Source organism: Dermacentor silvarum, chromosome 8, assembly GCF_013339745.2.
Source record: "Dermacentor silvarum isolate Dsil-2018 chromosome 8, BIME_Dsil_1.4, whole genome shotgun sequence".
Classification (NCBI taxonomy): domain Eukaryota; kingdom Metazoa; phylum Arthropoda; class Arachnida; order Ixodida; family Ixodidae; genus Dermacentor; species Dermacentor silvarum.
In genome coordinates this window covers 100,695,521-100,718,419 of record NC_051161.1, presented here as the reverse complement: position 1 = coordinate 100,718,419, position 22,899 = coordinate 100,695,521, and the positions used below count along the sequence as shown (strand labels likewise).

General features: G+C 44.9%; 1 protein-coding gene across 2 annotated transcripts in view; it reads left to right on the top strand.

The window, feature by feature from the left end:
- LOC119461598 (sodium-coupled monocarboxylate transporter 1-like) overlaps positions 1–22,899 on the top strand; it is an 84,357-nt gene that overhangs the window by 22,929 nt on the left and 38,529 nt on the right. The window contains exons 2-3 of one of the 2 annotated variants that reach the window (XM_037722951.2): positions 1,687–2,041; positions 6,470–6,535. In XM_037722951.2, coding sequence (XP_037578879.1) covers positions 1,700–2,041; positions 6,470–6,535 — 408 coding nt within the window. In that variant the 5' untranslated portion in view covers positions 1,687–1,699. The remainder of the gene's footprint in view (positions 1–1,686; positions 2,042–6,469; positions 6,536–22,899) is intronic. The other variant, XM_049655131.1, reaches the window with a different exon arrangement.

Here is a 22,899-nt window from a genome sequence, read left to right as displayed (position 1 = left end):
AACTTACCATGCTGCTGTCAAGGCGCGGAAGCTGAGCCCACCCTATGCCGACAAAAGCATTCTTACTAATTAAGTATGTCTTTTACATGTACACAAATATTTATCTGTATATGAGCACTCTATTCGTAAACTGCACGTTGTAGAGAAAAACGTCGTTAATCATTCTTACCAAGGTGCCTCGGCTGCTGTCCAATACCTCATTTTTGAAAACTCCATTGGTAAAATTGTCGTGATGGGGGCAATGCGAAAAGTTAATTCAAGCGGCGCGGGTCGTGCTTCTAACGAGTATGCTAGGGAGGGGGGGAAATGGACCTAGCACGAATCCGCGCGGCCATTGCCCGAGTTTTCGGCATCTCGGCGCCTGGATCTACGCTGCATCCTCATGCCCTCGATTCAAAAATATTTCTAATCCAACATCCCTACAAATATCTACTGTAAGCCCGTAACCAGTATAGATCACAATTAAAGGAAGCGCGCAAAAGAGCGACGACGCGTCGAGGCACCGCAGCGCGCACCGCATACTGTTGCGAAGACACTGCCTAAGAAGACCGTCCTTGCATGTAGGGTTGCTGTAGCTGCACATCGTTAGAGTTCATTGATAATTCATAATAAACATCTATTTCTGTCTACCAGGTGCCAGGTTCATCTGCTGGCAAAGCCCGCATGTGCACCATGCGTACAAGTCGATAGCACTGTGCAGTTTACTCTGCCCAACCGCTTCGCGAACTGGTTCAGTGTTGTGAAGAATTTGTGTTCCGGAGCTTCGAACAACCAGAAATGAACCAGAACGAAACCGGAGTGCACTGAACCTGAACCGAACCGGTATTTTTCTTCGGTTCGACATTCTGCTTATAGGCAGAGTATAAGATTATCCTCCAAAAAAATCGCGAAGGGTACTCAAAGCACGGCTCTGCTTATGAGAGCATGACTACGGTCCCAGCATTTTGCTTACTGTGTGAGGGCGCCTGTCGAGGATATTCAAACGGTGACGCAGGCGAAACCACTGGAGTCATATTGACGACATTCAATGATAATACGATCCACTGAAGCGTTCGAGTTATCACACTAGCTACAACCTGGGAGCTCATTGAAAACTGAGCTACACAAAAACAGGTATAGGTACCTAAAGCAGACCTCATTACCAGCAATTAAAGCGATGGCCAACGGTTTCTAATTTTATAAAGCACGGAATCACCTGCATGAAAATAAAATTTCTTTATTACTTCTGGGACTCTTTAGAGTTGGAATATGCCATCCAGTGCCGGACCTGCGATCACCTTCGACAATAAATCTCGCAGCTTGTACCGCGGTTGTTGTTGTTGTTGTTGTTGTTGTTGTTGTTGTTGTTGTTGTTGTTGTTGTTCTTGTTGTTGTTGTTGTTGTTGTTGTTGTTGTTGTTGTTGTTGTTGTTGTTGTTGTTGTTGTTGTTGTTGTTGTTGTTGCTACCTAATGCATGCAATAGTCTTATAAGAGTAAATGTTTGGGCTAGATTGTTAGCCATCATGAATATACTTACAGCTCAAGGCGAAACTGCGACAGAGACAAGAACGAGGACGGAAATAAATCCCTTCGAAGCCAGCGCTGTCCTCCTGTGTCGCGTCTCTGCACATGTTAAGTCTTGCGCTGAAGCATATTCAGGAGTGTGTTAAACATTCGGAAGTGAGAACCCACCCTCTTACATTGCAGTGCCACGACCAAAATGGCGCATGTATTTGAGTGCGCATTCTTTGGCACGCTCGTCGCGGCCAACCTGGCACTCGGCTTGTACTTCTCCTTGCGGAGTGCTCCTTCTCGAGCCAACACCGGTGTTACAAAGGTGGAAGTGTTCCTCGGAAGCCGGACACTACGGTACCTACCACTCGCTGCTTCGTCGGTAGCCTCTCTCTTCTCATCGACGGGACTCATCGGCTTTCCGGCCCACTTTTACGCATACGGCTGGCACGTGCTGTGGCTGAGCTTGACGCCTCTGCTGCTGTTTCTGTTGGCTACGCGCCTTTTCGTGCCCCTGCTGTACAAGCTTGGTGTCACGTCCATATTTGAGGTGAGTGGGCTCAGTAATTATAAGTCGCCTCGTATAAAAAGCACAATAGTCACAAACGCTTCTAGAGTCGTTCATCTGATAAACATTGGGTCCAGTCTAATTGGGATATATTTGTAGTTCAGATACGCGTAGTAACAGAAATGTACACTCCTAACCACGTCATCACTTCTAATGTGCAAACACCTTGATACAACTCTTACATCAAGCACCTATCTAACTAACAGAAACACCTTTTTCTCTTAGCATTTTGTGAATAGAACAATTTTCAAAGGCGGCTATTCAAGTCTACCTAACTAGACTAAAAAAAACAGCCAAAAAGATCCCTCATTGTATACCTTACTTCAATGCCTATGTACATGTCCGAAAATTTTGCCCTTTCATTAACCCACCTTGTGCCAGCTTCAGTACCTTAAAAAACATGTGAGGTGACGTCACTGCATTTGACGCTTGCACTATCGCTCTTCATGAAACATTTGTAAAGACATTTTTCTGCTGAAAGACACAGATCTACTATATGCAAATTACTACACCTATGTTATTCATTCCTCTGGGGCTGGCAAGCTCTTTATTCATTTATATTTCCACTCAAATCAAAGAAAAGGCGTTGTATAATAGGGAATTATTATTATATTAGACTGTTTATTTTCTTTCTCGTATTTCATTGCTATACTTCCGTTTCACCAATTCCCTTTGTAATGTCATTGGGAGCTTAGTTTAACATAAATAGCGACTGTTTTGGAGTGTAGACGCCTTTTGTGTTCTTAGCAGGGAGTTGTGCCGTCTTTTCTAGCCGTTTTCAACTGGCAGCCAAGCGACACGAAGTCCTCAAAACTGTTCACCGGGTTCGCAGTGTCGACTTCTCTACAATTATTTTCTCTATATCTGGAAAAACTTTTGTAACCAGAATTGCCAGTCCCAATATAACCCGTATTTTTCTCCAAATAAAGAAGAACATTCATAATTCACAATAGTTGTTCTCACTTATTTTCACTGTTATCTGCACTATATGCGAGTACCCTAATCGGAGTTTCTATTGTGTTCCACTCGGTTAGTTAGTAACAGCGCCTATTCTGTGTAGTTTTTATTATCAACTCTCTATAATATCTGCGATCATCGCATAACTGTGTGCGGATGATTCTGAATATTCAAAAAAGGAAGGAAAACAAAAGTAACACAAAGAATATAGAGAAGAATCATCCAATCTCTCGAAATTCCTAAGAAACGCAGGCTTTTTTTGTGTAATTATTTTCTTGAATTTTTGACATGATTGAACCTCTCGGGTACAGTTCGCGTTAAATATACAAAAAGTGCTCAAATTGCAGCAAAATTTTCGAATGTAATGGAATAAAATACTTACGAAAAACTATCTTCGAGTATCGCATCTTTTACAGCATATTTGGTCATTTCTAGGGCGCCAGAACTTCACGTCCAGTCGCTTGAACAGCTTCTAAATGAGAAAGCACTGAAATGTGATCGTATCCCGTGCACCATGAGAAAGACCGCAATAAAACACAGGAACAGCACTCACCATATGTATTTTACAGTCATTTAGGTGTCCCTTTAAGGAGCAGAGTGTAATACCACAGCACCGCACATCGGTTTAAATGCATGGAAACGTGAGACCGACTAAATAAATTGCTTTGCCGCAGCCACGGATACCCTCATCATTCGGAATATTCGCTACTTGCATAAGTATTGCTCCCTGTATACTGCAATTATTGATTTGATCCTACATACTCTAAAAAATCGATTACTTCCAATAATGAATTATCAAACCGACTGCGAATCAAGCAGGAAAGATTATTTGACTCGCATTTGAAGTTTCGAATGCTTGCAAACCTCAGGAAGGCCTCAGGAATGAAAGCGTCATAAGCAGGTTCCCCTAAAGTGTGAAGCATTAATGTCATGAGTCGAAACTTGAAGAACCACCTGGCATGATCCTTCCGCTTTCTTTTCCTCACTATCTTTTTCGCTTCGTCCAGCAAAGCCACCGTTCACTCACTGTGCCTAGCGCACAAGTGGCTGGTGCGGAGGACTGGTACCAGTTCCTGATTTACTTCCGAGGTTCTCACCAAGTTGGTCGTCTTTCCTTTGACCTTTGTTGTAAAAACTATTTCGCACAAATGATCTTATGTGTCTCAAAATAGTTACTTTATTAGAAAAAATATGGTTAGGTGTAGGAACACTTGAAGTTCACGAAGTGCTGCTGCACGTTTTAACACTTCCCGTAAGATTACTGCAATGGACATATATATAGGCTGATGATGATGACAATGATGATGATGATGATGAAATCACTTAGTATTCCTTGCGAGTGTAGCCCGTTTGCGGCGGCATCTTGGGATTAAAACACTGGCAATGCAATTGGGCTTAACTCTTGACGGCCGCCATGACAACACCGTTAGTACATTCTTTACCGGAGGTTACACGATCATTTCCCTTGTGGCCCGCGAATATCGAGTCCCCACAAGCGCTGCGAAGTGTCTTTAATCTTGACTCAAGCTGGTTTATCCAAATTACGCGCGCCGGTTCCCACGCCCTCCCAGTTGTGTAAGGGCACACGTGCGAAACAGATCTACAGTGATGCGGGGAACGCACGTGCTTGCTTGTCAAGTACCGTCACAGCGCTCTACCCTAGCCTGCGAACCGCGCGGGTCACGAGGTCAAGAAGAAAAGGCGTGTTGCTCGAAGAAAACAGTGTGCTTTGGAAATGCTAGTAAGGCTCTCACTTAGCTGTCTGTATGTCGGCGACAAGTTCTCCCAACATAACTAATAATGAAATATACGCAAACTTTTTGGAGAAGTAATAAATCTCCTTTTATCTTAATAAGCTAAATGAGTGATATAAACAGAGCGTTGGAACGAAATGTTTCTCGTTCTGGTTTTAGTTTTGTTCCACTGAAGAAACTTTCCGTTCCGGTTTTGCTCCGGAACGAAAAAAAAATTATCCGTAACGGTTAATTACGGTTTTGGTTCGCATGCAATACTTTTCAAGCAAAGTAAGGATAAAACCATAGTATTTTTTTTTCAATAATTTGAGAATAGCTTCCTCAATATTTATGTTTCTCAATATATTCTTCCAATGTGTTTCTGTAAATTTATTTGTCTATGCGCGCTGTAGCCGTTTTGCGCGTGTTTTGATACGGTAGCGTGAATGTGATGCAGCTGACGACGAGGACTTGCACTAGTGTCGTCCTCAGTGAGACCGTGCTTGCTTCGCGCTGTTCGGGTTATTATGAATTCTGAGATCATGCTCAGTGCCTCAGTCAAGGCAGTGAGCATGATCTCAGAAGCAACAGCGTCATCGAGTGTACTCACTGAAATGCGATACCACTGTTCCGATAAAACGAACTTAAAGGAACATTAAACAAACGATAAAGCTTCGTTAACACAGCATTGTACCCGTAGAAAACGAAACGATGAGCTCATCAGCGCGCAAGCTGTGGGTTTTCTGCTACGATGCCGATCTGCTAGAGCACCGATCGGCAGGCTTGGATTAGTGGAGCTCTCGACCAGCTATCGCTGACACTATCCCTGCCTGAGATAAGCGCTAATTCTCACGTTGCTGACGTCGGTTGCTGCGTATTGCCGACTTTCCCCTTGAACCGAAAACCTATCAAAAATATTTCGTTTCACTCCGGAAAAAAAATAATAAATAACATTTCTGTTACAATTTCGTTCTGGTCAAAAATCTCGTTCTTTTTCGTTTTTCGTTTCTGTTTTCGTTCCGTTCCGACACACTGGATATGAATGTTGTTCTGTGTTCAAAATTGATGTATGTAGTGATCGTCTTTTTTAGGTTATGTGCAATTACTTGTGTTCTGTGTTTTGGTCATTCAAAATAATTGACTCTACATATGCAGATGACCATTGGCAGAAAACTAGATGGGATGATGAAGTTAGGAAGTTAGCAGGCGCAAGTTGGAATATGCTAGCGCAAGACAGGGGTAATTGGAGATCGCAGGGAGAGGCCTTCGTCCTGCAGTGGACATAAAATATAGGCTGATGATGATGATGATGACGACGATGACGACGACGACGATGATGATGATGGTGATGATGCGTACTCAACTCACACGCAAAACTTTGGGATCCATGTGCTGTTGTTGGACTGTGTTCTATTTATACCGTACACCTCGTGTTCTACAGTGTTTTATACTTTGTGTATTCATTATTCGCTCTATTTGCGCATATATGTTTCCTTCGCCGAGTGACAAGGAGTAGCCGGTACCGCCACAAAGGCGCCAACCTCTCATATTATTAATTTCAATAAAAAAAGTACACTCCTTGAGCTGTGTGTTACAATATACAGCTATCAATGTAAAACAAGACGAGTCGTCTTTTCGCTGTAATTTGTTTTAGTGACACTTCTTGTTCAATGCTTCAATGACTAAAATATTTGCGTCTTTTTTTTTTTTCGTTTCGCAGTACCTGCGCTTTCGTTTCAACGCCAGCATTTCTTTGACAGCATGCGTCATCTACATTATTCTCACGGTGAGTCAGTGAAAGTTGGTAACATTGATTGTATTCTCTCGCTTTGGCGTCCGAGTGTAGCCACGCTCAATGCCCGAGTATGCGTTATACAGGTAGACTATATACAGGGTGTCTAACATGTTCTCGCACATACACTATGTGTGTAGAAAAATACGTAATATATGCTATGTTCACAAAGTCCGCCTCATTTGTAAAGCCAAGTACTCCATGCAACGTCTACGCATGCCCCCCGCGAGGAAGTCGCAGTTTCGCGCGAATGGCGAAGCGCGTGATCACGTGACTTCCAAAAAACTAGTCGCGCAGGATGGCAGCACGCACGAAGGCACCGGTCATCTCGGCTTGCCCTTGCACGCTCGCCGTTATAACCCTGGCTCCCGAAGGAGACGACCTCGAACATACGGTGCGGGGTCCGCATGTGCTGCGCACTCGCTATTCCGTGCGCGCATTTCCGTTCTACCAAGGGCGCAGACACGCGAAAGCTGCGCGGCCTTTGCCCGACGCTTGCGCTCATGTGTGAGCTGCGAGAGAGAAATGTGGGTACTGCGCCTAGGTATTACGACGCAGGACGCGCTTTGCTCCGTTCGTCGCTAGCCGATGGCAATGCGCACTACGCGAGAACTGACGCTTAACTTCCGTTCAAACGGGATTCCAGCTGCAGATGCACAGTCCGTAATGGCGATGCGTACAAAACCAGAAATTCCCCGTAGCAACGAGTCATTATTCATTCGTGTGCAGCTTTAAAGCCGCAGTTACCTAAACCCTCCATCCCGCGCTTCCGCGCAGGCAAACCGCCACGCAGAGTTAGAGTAGAAGCGCGCTCTCTCTTTAAATGCGAAGCATTTCTTGGCGAACATTTGCCACTTTGACAGTGCCTATCTAGCCGCCTACGTCTTGGTGCTCTCATGGCTGTATCGTTAACTTGGTATTTAGCAAAATTGGCATACCATGACTAGAGTGTATAAGAACATAAATGATAGGTCATGACGTGAATATCATGACATGTGTGCCATGTAGGTCATGAAACAGCTGCCTATATACGTCTTTGTGCTCTCGTGGTAGTTTCGTTAACTTGGTAAGTACCAAAATTGGCACAGTATGACGAACATAAATGATAGGTCATGACATGAATGTCATGACATGCGTGCCACGTAGGTCTTGACACGCATGCAGGTCATGACAATGGCCCAGCTAAGAAAACATTAATACACAAAAACCACTGAAATGGGTTCGGACGTGGGTACTAAGTGAAGTCAACACTAAAGGATGATGCTAGAAGTCATAGTCATGAGCATGACTCAGCAAAAATTACAACGACTCAGCGAAAAAAGATTAAGATTCAAGATTCATTTCATTTCTCCAAGAGAAAAAGGTCCGGGACAAAAAGCTGCTTTGAAGCAGCTTGACGGTGTCCGGGGCCCATTTACAAAATTGCAGCAGTGAAGGGAAAAAATAATGTTTCACATACATCGTGAATCAAGGAACCGTAAACAATGCAGAATTACAATTAAACTAAATGCAAGAGTAAAGTAAAATTCAAGTATACAACGCACTGAGAAGATAAAAAAACAGTGGTATAGCAGAAACAGAAGGTTGAAAACATGATTGCAATTCCACACTACGATATAGTAAATGAAATTCAAACAAAATACATAGCAGCATTTTTCTTTTATACCGTGGCAAAAAAAATATAAAAAGAATACCCTAATTTGGGTTTTAGCCCATCACATGCTCAAAAAATTGCTGAACAAATGTGCTTTTGTTTAGGTTCATATTTTCTGTGAACCATTTGTTTGTGTTAAGGGTGTTCGGAACCACGAAATGCAACGTTTGGGAGCCATACGTTGTGCGAAGTCAGGGAAGATGCCATTTCTCTTTGCGTCTGGAGCTTGTATGATTGTGCGTTTGTGTCAACGATGAGAGTTGGATTGTGAACTTTAAAAAAATTATGGGGTTTTACGTGCCAAAACCACGATCTGATTATGAGGCACGCCGTAGTGGGGGACTCCGGAAATTTGGACCACCTGGGGTTCTTTAACGTGCACCTAAATCTAAGTAAACGGGTGTTTTCGCATTTCGCCCCCATCGAAATCCGGCCGCCGTGGCCGGGATTCGATCCCGCGACCTCGTGCTCAGCAGCCCAACAACATAACCACTGAGCAACCACGGACGTAGCCCGAGGTAAGCGCAAGTTATTCAAGGCGCGAAGTATGGTAAATGAAACTAGATGATGGATGGGAGATATTCTATGTTTAATAAACAGTGGTCTAGTATGGGCTAGGTAGCCTGAGCTAGAAACTATGCGAATAGTTCGTTTGTTTTTTTGCAGAAGTAGTAGTTGGTTTAGAGGCGCGCGAGCCGCAGTTCCACACACAAGATGACAGTAGCTTATTTGTGAATGAAATAGTGAATGATATATTAATTTTTTTAACTTTTACGGGAAACAAGTCGCGACCTCGTGAAAGAGCTCCAATACATTTTTATAAGTTTAGAGAAAGATAACGCAAGTGATCATCCCATTTAAGATGTTCGTCAAATATTACGCCAAGAGATTTGTAATTACTTACGATTTCGATGACGAAGTCTCAAATAAGCAGTAGGATTGGTATCGTAACATGCCGATTTATCGAACGAAAAATAACCGCCTTTGTTTTATTATAATTTATCTTTAAGCTGTTTCCATGTGACCAGTTATGTAGGCTTTCTAATATGGCGTTAACTTCAAGCAGGAGCTCCATTCGATGATTTTCCAGATAAAAATAAACTAGTGTTGTCGGCATATATTATAAATTTAGCTTTCTTGGAGATATGGACGAGATCGTTTATAAACACGCTAAAAAGAAACAGACCTAAGATGCTGTCCTGCGGTACTCCGCATCGTATATATTCAAAACTGGAGCTACAACCACCGATGCATACAAATTGCGGCTGTTTTTCAAGGTATGACCTTATCAGCTTCAGCGGATTGCCTCTTATACCGTATGCATAAAGTTTATCTAAAAGAATATCATGATTAATACAGTCAAATGCTTTGCTGAAATCAACAAACATGCCTAGTGTTAAAAGTTTATTTTCAATGTTTTGCAAAATTAGTTCTTTTTGTTTAGTAGTGCAGATTCTGTAGATAAGCTATGTCTAAAACCAAATTGGCAATCTGTGAACATGCGATTATCATAAAAGTAATTTTCCAAACGCTTGAGCAAGATTTTTTTCTAGTGGTTTGGAGAAAATCGGCAGAATTGACACTGGTCGATAGTTTCCCTTGTCTTGTGTCGTCCCCGATTAATGGACAACTATCAGTTTGGCTAGTTTTAGTTTGTCTGGGAAGGGAGAGGAGGATATCCATAGGTTAAATATATACATTAAGTGAGGTGCATGAAGGTCAGCTACAAATTTAATTGGTTTTACTGATAGACCCTCTGCGTCAAGGCTGGAGCTATTCTTCAAAGCCATTAGTGTAGCGAAAACTTCGAATGGGTGGGTAGGGGGGAGAAAAAAGGAGTCGGGTGTCTTTACAGAAATTAGGCAGGTAGCATCTTTGATGTAGTCTGTTTTAGGGAGACCAATAAAGTGTTTATTAAAGCTATCCGCTAGTTCAGTACCCATTAAGGTCACACCAATTATTGTGAGACCTCCTATAGAATTGGAGGGCTTGGGCATGTTAATGACTGCGTTTATTGTTTTCCAAACTAATTTCGCATCACAGCGGCCGTCTTTTTCCAATATATTCGTATAATATACCTTACACGCCTTACGCAACTCACTGTTTAATTTACTTCTGAACTGTTTGAATGCAGCCAGGTCGGTCAAATCTCGGCTGGATAAAAATTTTTGATACATCTTGTCTTTCTTTTTTGTCTGTTTATAAAGAGACGGCATAATCCATGGTTTTCTAATTTCTTTAGATTGGCGTTTTGTGGCCCACGGGGAAACATGCATACTATATATCACGAAATTTATTTATAAAAATATCGTACGCTTCATCTGCACTGCCATAAGTATAAATTTTGGACAAGTCAGCACTGTTTATCATTTCTCTAAATTTATTAAGATTTGTGTCATTAATTCACTTATAGGTGCTAAGGCCTTTTCTAGTGAAAGTTTATAGTCTTTGTACTACCAACACAAAAATTTGACAGTGGTCGCTAAGGTCGGACGACAATGTACCAACACATTCGACAGTAGTGTCTGCGTTCACGACGTGTAAATCTATAGTTGTCTGACTGGAAGCAGTAATTCTTGTGGGAGACGCTATCACGTTTGTACAACCATTCGATTCAATTATGTTGGCAAGAATAAGTGACGTGTAATTATCTTCAGCTACATTTATATTCAAATCTCCTCCCAAGACCACAATATAACGGTTAATAGAACAAAATGCTTGAAATTTGTTAGCAAAATTGAGGAACTGCAGTTTCTCAATGGTCACTGTTTCCGCTCGGGAATCTACAAACTACCGATAAGATTTGATTGTTATGACGTAAGGTGAGAATTTAATAGTCATTTGTTATAACTGAAAATTCATCAACAAGCTCGAATGCGTGGCAAGATTTAATATATACTGCCAGGCCGCCCCCTGGGGTCCCTCTGTTCAAGAAAAAGCGCGAGAATGATTCTATCGAGATGAGATCATTTTCTTGTGCGCACGAAACACGAAACAATCAGTAAGCACGAAACAATCAAAAGATACCGGAATATTATATATGAGCTGATTCAGTTGCTCGTGTTTATGTCTCATTGAGTGAATTTTTAAATGCAACGCTGAGAACAAGCCTTTCTGTTTCATATTGTATTCTAGTTCACAGGGGCAAACACGTTCAAAATACCGATTGGCTGTCATCAAGAAATGATAAGGAAAATAAAGTACGTGAACATATGGAAAATGGTTGGCGAGCGCAACATGTGCAACTGCAAAGCCGAGTTTTTGCTGACATATGCAGATATCTCTGGTACAGTAACAATAACCACGTGGGGCTGTCAAATTGTACAATATAAAATTCGGCAATCAGACTGCATGCTTCATCACAATTGAAACTGTTCACTGCCACAACCTTAAACACATGGCCACAGCAGCGTAATATGACGCAATGTACGAGGGCATGACAAAATTTCTGCAGAATAAACAAGTCGCACTGCAAGCGCGCTTGGTTTCAGAAGCATAGACATGTCACATGTTTTCAACCGTTACCATTTCTGCGCAAGTAACACCTTTTGCTTTAGACACTATCTGATGATGCAATGAGGCTCGCCATGTCCTCCCTGCATGTAATTCTGATTGTGGGCGTATCATCGGTTTGACGAGCAATAATTTTACCATTGCTCACCCAAACATGCTTCCAATTGGCTTGGCGCTTCTGCGCAGTTGCCTCGCCCAGAAGGCGCTTGAGTCCAGGGCAAAGGTTGCTCATTAACAAAAATTTGCATGTCAGAGTCAAAACCAATGTCAGAGCATACCAATTTTGCAGTGCGTGCTTTCTGAAGAAAAACGTCACGGGCCTGCCTCCGTTTGAACTGCACCAGTATATTTTTTACTGCCGAGTTTGCTGTCGGGACGCGGTGAATTACGTCAATGTCTGCTGGCAAAATAGAGGCATTCACTTTTGCAGCAATTGTACCTATTACCTCGGTTAGGTTCTCTGGCATGTTGCAAGGAACACCTTTAATTTCAACATTTGTGTTTCGAGAGTATTGTTCGACATGGAGGAGACGACTTTCGTGAGCCTTCAACTGTTGTGCAAGGGAACTGCAACGACTTTCAAGTTGAACGTTCGCCTCTTTGAACGTTCTTTGAACGTTCGTATACTAGGCGTTGCTGAAGGGACTCCTGGGGACTCATGACGTAAATGTCACCACATGCGTGTCATGTAGGCAATGAGAAAGCCGCCTACGTCTTGGTGCTCTCATGGTCGTTTCGTTAACTTGGCAGGATCCCCGCACACTGAGTCGCATAACATCGATTCCCACAGGGCGTGGGATCTGCCGGCTTTTCTTATATCGGCGTGACGTGTGCACTCATGGTCCTGACCTTCTCCTAGTTATTCCACCACACCAGTGCTCCCCAGTTCTTCGTGAGCTTCACGACGCCGCAACCGCTGGTCACCTTGGTGTTACTGGCACATGAACACGTGCGCCGTCGCTTCTATTGGCCTGGCCTAGCCCATTCAGTGCGGCGCTATGTCGGCGCCAGCGAGCTCTGTGAACGACGAATGAAACCGTTCACGCTTCCTGCTGGGTGTCTTCAACCCATCGACGTCCCACCTCAGCCCTTCTTCCGTGTCGGTTTGGACCTTCTCGGGACCTTTCCTATATCTGCTTCAGGAAACTAATGGGTTGCCGTCGCTACTGATTACGCGACGCGCTACGCAATGACACGAGCGCTGGCGCCCAGCTGTGCTACAGACGTGGCAGACTTTCTCCTCCGTGATGTAATTTTAGTACACGTTTTGACACGTCAATTGCTGACTAACCGAGGCCGTACCTTCCTGTTGACAGTCATCTATGATATCCTGTGCTCCTGCTCCACGCAACACAAGATCACCACGTCCTACCATGCCCAAACGAACGGGCTCACCGAGCAATTCAATCAGACTTTCACCGATACGTTTTCGAAGTACGCGTCGGCTGACCACCGTGATTCAGACCTTGCATAGCCATACGTCACGTTCGCATATAATTCCTCCCGCCACGACACTGCCATTTTACCTTTTGTTCGGACGTAAACCAACTTTACCGTTGGACATATTTCTTCCTTCCCCTGCAACTTCGAATAGCGAATATGCACGCGACGCCATTGCCCGGGCTGATTACGCGCGGCAGATAGCCCGTAGTAGACTTGCTGCTTCCCTAGACCATCAGAAGCACCTTTACGACCAGCGATACCGTGATGAACGTGTTGCTCCCGGTGCCCTCGTGTTAATTTGGACGCCCACCCGACGTGTGGACCTTTCTGAAAAGCTCCTTCTTCGCTACACGGGCCCACACCACGTCCTTCGACAAGTGGCCAACGTCACGTACGAGATTGTCTCCACCAGTCCAACTACATCTTCTGTTCCGGGACCACGCTTCTGCCGCCGGGGGTCATGCTACGTGTTGTTCCAAGAAGATGATGTTGACCCTTCGATGTAGTGGAGATCACCCAGCCTCTAGCTGATCTCAGGATGATGACGTGCCTTGTTTGATGTTGGCTGGCTTCCATGTTGGCCAGTGCTTGCTACCCCTTGTAAATGCACCTTGTAAATAGTTTCCTTACCGTGCTTCCACGTAACAATATTAACAATGCACATCAAATTGCCAGTGAAACAAACTTCAAACTCTACGCGGTTGATGAAAGTCTTTTTAAATGACATTTACACCAACGAGCTTATATATAAAATCAAGGCAACATGATACCCTACGGCATGAATAGTCCATGTTAAACGGACTATCCACAAATTCAAGAAAGACAAATGGCGTATTATGTAGACCAATTAACATAAGAAAGAGCAGGAACTGAAATCAGGTGGTCATAATTTTGAGTTTGTTAACAGCTTCACATAGCCTGGGGTTGCGTTTGATTCTTGCAATAAATATAACGGCCGAATACGGAGTGCCTCAACAAACCTTTAAGCAATATTTAAAAATAACTTTTCTATAGAAGTATTGCTTTCTAGGAGCCGAGGTGTAAGTGGTGGCGCGCTTCAGAAGTTACCAGGAAACGCAACTGAAGCGCAGTGTCTGCTTCAGCTGAAATGATGCGGCGCTATGTTGTACCTGGTAGAGTTTCGAGTCGAGGCCCATTTCAGAATGCGATGGTTAGACATCCAGCTATGAATCAAGAAGGCGGAGGTTCGGCAGCTTGCCTGCAGGATTCTTCTATTGAATTTTTATGGCCAATAGCAAATTTGCCTGACATGAACTTTCCGCGGTGTCTGTCGTTTGGGAGTCATACCAGATTTGTGAGATTGCATGCGACACCGCGATACAGGCGCCATATAACGCAATGCTATTACACTCTAATTTTATGCCAATCTCCTGACGTCAGCTTCATGTAAGCACCGACGCAAGCATCGGGCGATGACCCGCAGCGTTGTTTAAAGAGTCCAGGTTGGCCGCTAGGGGGCCGGAGGAAGCGGACGTGTGTTGCATCGGCTCCGTGGAAGTACCATTTTTTCTGGCGGTAACAAACAATGGACTGCTCATTAAGTGCTGTGTATGTGTTCCGGACATGATAAAGATCCTGTGGATACTATTATAAAGACTGTAAGTGGATTTGGAAGGATTTTATTCCGTCGTTTGTGTTTCGCTCAATCTAACGTTAGGCCTAGCTCAGAGGCGGCCGGAGCAGCGGCCGAGGGCCCCCGGCGTCGGCTCGTAGAGACTGTGGCGGCACCATGACCATGGAAGTGAGTGTTAACGGTACGGATGCTGATCCGGCAGGATTAGAAAGCTCGGACTAGGTTAACAAAGTGTTGAAACGTGTCGCGGAGCTTCAGAAGCGTCAGCAACGGGAACGCCAAGATGATGCCGCCAAGATGGCGGCCCTCAGTGGCGGAGGCGGGGAAGACGGCAAGATGGCGCCGGCCGGCTACAATGGCAACAAGTACGGCGTCCGCGGAAAACTCTCGTATAAAGCGGCGGGAAGAACGCTTGCGGAGCGGTCGGTGGCGTCACACCTGCCGCGTCTTCCGAACGCGGATCACAAGATTATAATCAGGCCCAAGGAAGGATTAACCCTAACCAAGCTCTCGGCGCCAGTGGTTGGGGGAGCAATCAGGATGTCGGCGGCCATCCCCTGGCGGAAAGGTCAAGAGGAGGATAGGATCGTCGTGAACGACAAGCAGGAAACACTGATATACAGCACGCCCAACGGGGACGATGCCAAGAAAATTTTGGAGCTGAGGTCCATAAAGCTCGACGGCAAGAAGTACCAGGTGTCGACATACATGGCGGCGCCCGAATGCTGTGGCAAGGGAGTGGTGCACGGACTCGATCTGAGGCTAACTGAGGAGGAATTGGAATTAGCTTTCTCACACCGACAGAATCCTCCCATTCTAAGTGTGCGGTGGATGGGCAACTCCAACTCAGTGATCATCATTTTTGATGACTACTATGTGCCGAGATGGATGATCTGTTTTGGGACGCCGATGAAGTATTTTCTCTACAAGAAGAGATATGAAGTGTGGTACAAGTGTGGTGAGCTGGGGCATCGATCCGACGTGTGCGACAGTCCGCATGAAAAGTGCAGAGAATGTGGTGCGACCTCCCATACGAAGGATCACGAGTGTGTACCGAGCTGCCGACTGTGGCAACGATCACGTAACCGGAGACAAGAGGTGCAAGGAATTTTTCCGAACCCCTTACATAGTCAAGAAGCGACAGTGGGAAATGAAGCTGGAAGAAAAAGCGCGGGAGCAAGCAGAGCGACGCAAGGCCAAAGCGGAATAGCAGTGGCGCCACAGGAAAGACTGCTCTCAATGTCGTACGAGGAGTAAATCCACGCATCGAAGCAAGTCGAGAGGGCGCTGGAAAACCTTCCCTCGGCTGCCATCGCTGGAGATACAAGGACCTCCCCACAAAAAATCCCAGGACAGTGGTGGTGGCACCCAAGAAAAGCCAAAGTCAACTGGACCAAAGTTGGGTTGGGTAGCTAAGGTCTCCCACGATGCTAATGCAGAAATGACTAAGGCTCTTAAATAGCAAAACAGGATTTTCCTAGAGCAAAACGCGGAATTACGCAAACAGCTTGATGAGATTAGGACACATCTAGCCAGTAAACTTGAGCCGGAACAGGAAGCACTCCGGGCAACTAATCCTCCACCCGTAAAGAAGAAGAGGGCTAAGGAAATAGAAATCTAGGAGAATCACGGAGCGAGAATTGTAGCGCTTGAGGTTGAAACAAAGTCGTAGCTTGGAATGCATCGAACGGTACTTGAGCAACTGAAACAAGTATAGGCACCGCTATCGAGCAAATGAAGGTTGAATCTGCTGGTAGGGACAGGCAAATGCAATGGCTCTGCCAAGAGGCACAAAAACTCAAGCAAGATGGCTCGGCACCATAGTAATAACACAATTTGGCAGTGGAACTGGAGGGTTTTCTGGCGTAAACGTGCGGTTTTACAGTCCTTTTTGATCATTGGCGATCGACCGGAGGTTATTTCGATCCAGGAATGCGGGGGAAATGCTAAATTAGCAGGTTACGAAGCCTTTGCGGGGTCTGGTAACGACACCCAAGTGACTACCTTCGTGAAGAGAAACATTTCAACGCTGCAGCACGTGACGGAGAATGCGCAGATTGATCATGTTTTGGTCGAACTTATTCCTCATAAACGCAAAGACAATAATATTTTCATCCTTAACGTGTATAGTTCCCCAGGCAGCGCAAATGTGACTTTGGCGATCTTTTTACGAACACCAAGGTTATTTCAAAAAGCAGTCCACTTTTGTTAGTGGGCGATTTTAAGGCGCACCATCCGGCATGAGGTTATAAATTCACGCAGGTTAAAGGCAGACATCTGTGGGATAATATTCAACAACACGGCCTGACCCTCATTACGGACCCGATGAGGCCGACGAGGAAAGGAAATCGCGTATCCAAGGACACGACACCAGATCTAACCTTGGTCGGTAGTGGCATCAACGCCACATGGTGCAACACCGGGGAAGACCTAGGTAGCGATCATAGGATTTTAGAGATCATAGTTGAAAATTGCCCACCGGTGATCAATAAGAAGAAAGTTAAGGCTACAGATTCGGATGTCTTTAGAAGTATCAGGTTAGGACAGGACCTGATGAGTGATATTAACGATTGGAGCAAGGGGGTTATTCAATCTTTTCATGATGCTACCGAAGAGATTGAATTTGAAGGTTATCAGGAAGTTTTTGATAGACATCTCGTGAGTTTATGGAAGAAAAAGAAGGAGTTGGAGCGAAAGACGAATCAGAAAAGAGGCGACAGGAATCTCCGAAAGCAACTTGCTGCACTGAACAAAAAAATTGAAGAGCATGCTTTGGAACTCACCAAGCAAAATTGGAGTAATATTTGTGATCAAATGGACAGGGAAATTGCCAGTGCCGGAACATGGCAGCTACTGCGACATTTATTAGAACCAGAGAAAACAAAGTCAGAGACTCGACATCAGCTTCAAAAGCTCGTGTACAATTATGAAGGTCTGACGAAGGAACTGTTAGCCGAGGTTAGGGATCTATACCTCAGCTGTGCTGGAGTTATAAGTCTCCCTGACTACGCGGGTTCGGAAAACCCGGACCTGGACAGTCCCATCACGATCGGGGAAGTGAGGGCTGAAATAAACTGCCCCAGAACCCAAACGGCTGCCAGGCCAGACAAAATCAGCAATAGGATGCTCTGGAATCTTGACGACGGATCCATTCGTATTCTTACAACTTATATCCAAAAATGCTGGGATAAGGGAGAGATACCGCAGGCGTGGAAAACTGCTAACCTGGTCTTCATTCCGAAGAAAGGGAAGAAGCTCAGCTTTGAGCCTCTCAGAGCCATTTCCATCACATCTTCTGTTGGAAAATTGATGGAGCATGTAATCCAAACTACACTCTATAAAAAAAGGACGAAATGGGGTATCTAGGTGAATCCTTTTGGGGAGTAACTGAGCTGCCACAATCATTCGTCCTTTTGGGGAGTAACTGCGAGGGGATGAATTGTTACTCCCCATGCGGTTACTCCATCAAGGAATAACAGTTGCTCTTTTCCGATGCTCCTCAAGGGAGTAACAGTCATTTTTTCCCATGCTCCGCAAGGATTGAATTAACGAAATTAGCCATTTATACGCTTATAAGAAAAAAAGCCGGCAGATCCCACGCCCTGTGGCAATCGATGTTATGCGAAGCAGTGTGCGGGGAGCCTACCAAGTTAACGAAATGACCATGAGAGTACCGAGACGTAGGCGGCTTTCGTATGACCTACATGGCACGCTTGTCATGACATTCACGTCATGAGTCCTCAGGAGTCCCTTTAGCAACGCCTAGGAGACCTTAAGGCGAAAGCCTTAGCCATGCTCATGACTATGACTTCAACCATTGACCTTTAGCATTTTCCTCCATACCCATTCTATTGGTTTTTGAGTGTTAATCTTTTTTCGCTGAGTCATTGTCATTTTTGCTGAGTCATGCTCATGACTATGACTTCTACCATTATCCTTTAGTGTTTCCTTCACATAGTACCCACGTCAGAATGCCTTTCAGTGGTTTGCAATGTTAATCTTCTTTCTCTGAATCATTATCATTTTTGCTGAGCCCATGACTATGACTTCTGCCACCATCCTTTAGTGTTTCCTTCACTTAGTACCCACGTCAGAACCCCTTTCACTGGTTTTCAATGTTAAACTTCTTTCTCTGAGTCATTGCCACTTTTGCTGAGTCATGCTCATGACTATGACTTCTACATCCATCCTTTAGTGTTTCCTTCACTTAGTAACCACGTCCGAATGCATTTCAGTGGTTTTTGAATATTCATATTTTTTGCTGAGTCATTGTCATTTTTGCTGAGTCATGCTCATGCTCATGACTATAACTTCTAAAACCGCCTTTTAGTGTTTCCTTCACTTAGTACCGATGTCCGAACCCACTTCAGTGGTTTTTGAGTGTTAATGTTTTTTCGCTGGGTAATTGTCATGACCTACATGCGTGTCAAGACCTACATGACACGCATATCATGACATGCATGTCATGACCTATCATTTATGTTGGTCATACTGTGCCAATTTTGGTACCTACCAAGTTAGCGAAACTACCATGAGAGCACCAAGACGTAGGCAGCTGTTTCATAACCTACATGGCACACATGTCATGAGATTCATGTCATGACCTATCATTTATGTGCATCATACACTCTCCTCACAGCATGCCAATTTTGGTAAATACCAAGTTAACGATACTGCCATGAGAGCACCAAGACGTAGGCGGCTAGATAGATACTGTCAAAGTGGCAAATGTTCGCCAACATTTAAAAACGCTACTGAGGTGACAAAAAGAAAAACTCCTCCAAACAGGATTCGAACTCACGTCCTCACGCTCACAAGTCAGGTACCCTACCCACCGGACCACGGCTACTTCTTTTTCCTTATTGTCTCATGTGCAAAATTCACTCATCAATGTTACATATGCTTTTCACGTGCTAGTTCTTTGAACTCGGGTGTAGACCACGGCAACTCGCTTGTCGAGACAGGATACTGAGACATTTAAGCACCGAAACGGAGGTGCGGCAATGCAAAAGACTCGGCATTTTGTGCATGCTATGCGGGAAGAGTCTAACGCTGCGTGTACTTGCAACCATGGGACTGCAAAAAGAAAGTTGCCCGATTACGCGATGAGACATTACGCGATTTACGTGCGTGTAACGAGCGTATAGACGGTTTCAGTGTTTACAAACAAACCTCGCTTGCCACTGATTGGTTGCCCCATCGGAACTTCCGGCAGGAGAGCTAGAAGCACTTCCGGCTATGTTGTTTTAAGGCATGCGCGACGTGAGACCGGCGTGTCGATGTTTGCACTGCTTGGTGGAATCTGTGATGAGCTGATTCTACATCGTGAATATTGTCAAGATGACGAGCGACTACTTTAAGGCGCTTAGCACCGAAGCAAAAGACCGGTATCGCCAAAAGCTGATGTTTAGAGGCAGAGAGCTGCCCGATCCGCTGGACGATGATGTCGTGCGATTTTCGTTTTCGCCGGGCTCCAAACACCTTCCCTCAGTTACAACCCCGGAGCAACAAGCGGAGCATCTTAGTGAGGACATGCAATGAACGCAGACTGTTGTCTTCAAGGCAGGTAATGGGACTGCCGAAAACTAGAAAAACTTTAATGGCACTTTTTTTCTTCTTTCTGGGGTTTTACGTGCCAAAACTAGTCCTGATTATGAGGCTCGCCGTAGTGGAGAGTTCCGGATTAATTTTGACCACCTGGGGTTTTTTAACGTGCCCTACAAAACAAGCATACGGGCGTTTTTTTTTTTTTTTTCATTTCGCAATGGCACTTTTATTGCTGCAAGATGGAGGATGAAGTGGTAAGCTGTACATGTGTACATGCACACGTTTTCTGCGTCATATGCCTTGTTTCTGCTTTTCAATATGCATTCACAAATAACTGTGCATTCTCAAAAGTCATTTATTGCAAGAAGCCTAGGTCGACTGAAATGGGACTAACTTAAATGATCGCGAATTTACCACACAATATTTCTAACAAAATGAAACCTGTAGTGTTGGGCGCGAGATTGCAATCCATAATTGGCCTCCGTTAATTCGTGAATGCTTTTAGAATGTGGCCGAAACTTCCTACATGCATGCACGGAAATCGCTAACTTTTCTGCTATTGTGCTCTGCGATACCGATACGAATGCTCACATGCCGCCGCGGTGACTCAGCGGTTATATACGGTGCCCGGTTGCTGACCGGAAAGACGCCGTTTGGGCCCCGGCTGTCGCATTTCGATCGAGGCGAAATGCTAGAGGTCCGCGTACTGTGCGATGTCAGTGCACGTTAAAGAGCCACAGGTGGTCAAAATTATCCGCAGCCCTCCACTGCGGCGTCCGTCATAGCCTAAGTCGCTTTGGGACGTTAAACATGATAAACCAATGCGCACATGTACCTAGGTAGTAAAGCTGCAGAAGTGCACTTGTGCTCCAGATACGAAAAACATTAAAACAGCGGCAGCATGGCACCCGCTAAACAATATTTTAACTCATGTTCGTGTCATGGCGATCCACGTCGAGGCAAGAAACTGGACGAGCGGGCAAACTCGAGGCGAGAGTCGAGCTGCTCTCGCGTGAGTTACACGACCTACGGCCAGAACAATCGTGCAGTAGCACTTTTATTATTCAGCATTATAGCAGTCCGGCTACTCCACGTAGTAACGTACCTTGCATGAAGTGAACAGAGCAAATCACGGAGCTCTTGGTAGGCTCCCAGATTCGAAAAACACCGTTGACGGGTAAACGTAATGAAAACAGTCGATGCTCCAAGAGCTACTCGCCGTCACGCAAACACACTGAATGCCACAAGTCGCGTTTATATCGATATATACCCGAAAAATAACACAGAATATGCGCAGGACGAGCGCGCGAGCAAACAAATACCAGCAAAAACGAGCAAAAGGAACGGCTACCGGAAGTTTCCTAAGGGCGCCGGATGCCGGCGCACAGCGTTGCCAGAGCGCGGTGGCGCTGGATGAAACCGTCTATACGGGGCACAACGGAGAAGGCGAACTTATCTGTCACTTAGCATGCCCCGTTTGAGCTACATATCGCTTCACTTAAGTTTGTAATCGTTCTACTTGGAACAGAAGGAACTTTGGTGCTATTGACCAAGAACCTGTGGCAGCCCATCAATGACTACTGCGTTTAATGTGTATCGTTCATTTATGGCTTGCACATCACTTGCATGGTTCTTCACACTCCACATTTTAAATTTCACGCAATTTTCTCCCGAAGAGATAAAGTGCTACTTTGGATGTAGTTCAATAGACAGTACACGATCTTCAAATTATTCACGATTTATAGACAATGCCGTTTTCGACGCACCACTGCACGGCACGGACGAAAACAACGAAGTGCATCGGGAGTAACCATTGCCATTCGTCATGCCGTTGCTCTCTTTTCGACCTGGGACTAAAGACTTACTCCCCAAAATTTGCACACGACACGCAGGCTCCTGCAGTTAATCTTTTGAAGGACGAAAGCGCCGTTTTTAGAACTAACAGCCCAGTTACTCCCGTTTTCCCCGGCATTTTTCTTAGAGTGTAGACTGAATAGATTCATGGAAGATGAAAACCTGTGCCGTGATACCATGATAGGCTTCAGGTCAAACCTATCGACATGCGATGTCATGCTACAGCTAAAGGAGCAGGTCATCGACAAAAAGTCTCTTGATACTGGGGTCATTGTTGGGACTGACGTCTCCAAGGCTTTTGATAATGTCCAACACGCAGCCATTCTCGAGAACCCTGGCGCGCTAAACGTAGGCATCAAGACATACAACTACGTAAGAGACTTTCTCTCAAATCGGACTGCAACCATCAGCCTGGGCGGAAAGTCGCTCAAAAACACTAAATTGGGGAATAGAGGGACGCCGCAAGGGTCCGTCCTCTCTCCGACCCTGTTTAATGTGGCGATGATCGGGCTGCCAGGGCAGTTGGACGAAATTGAAAACCTGCATCATACCATATATGCGGACGATTTGACGCTGTGGGTGAACAGGGGTAATGACGGACAAATTGAAAGCACACTTCAGAGGGTCATAGATGCAATAGAGAAATATCTCGAGCCGATTGGGTTGACTTGCTCGGCGGAAAAATAAGAGGCTCTATCTCTAATACCTCAAAAGAGGAAAAGGAATAGTCCCCCTTGCAGGGTCTACGATATT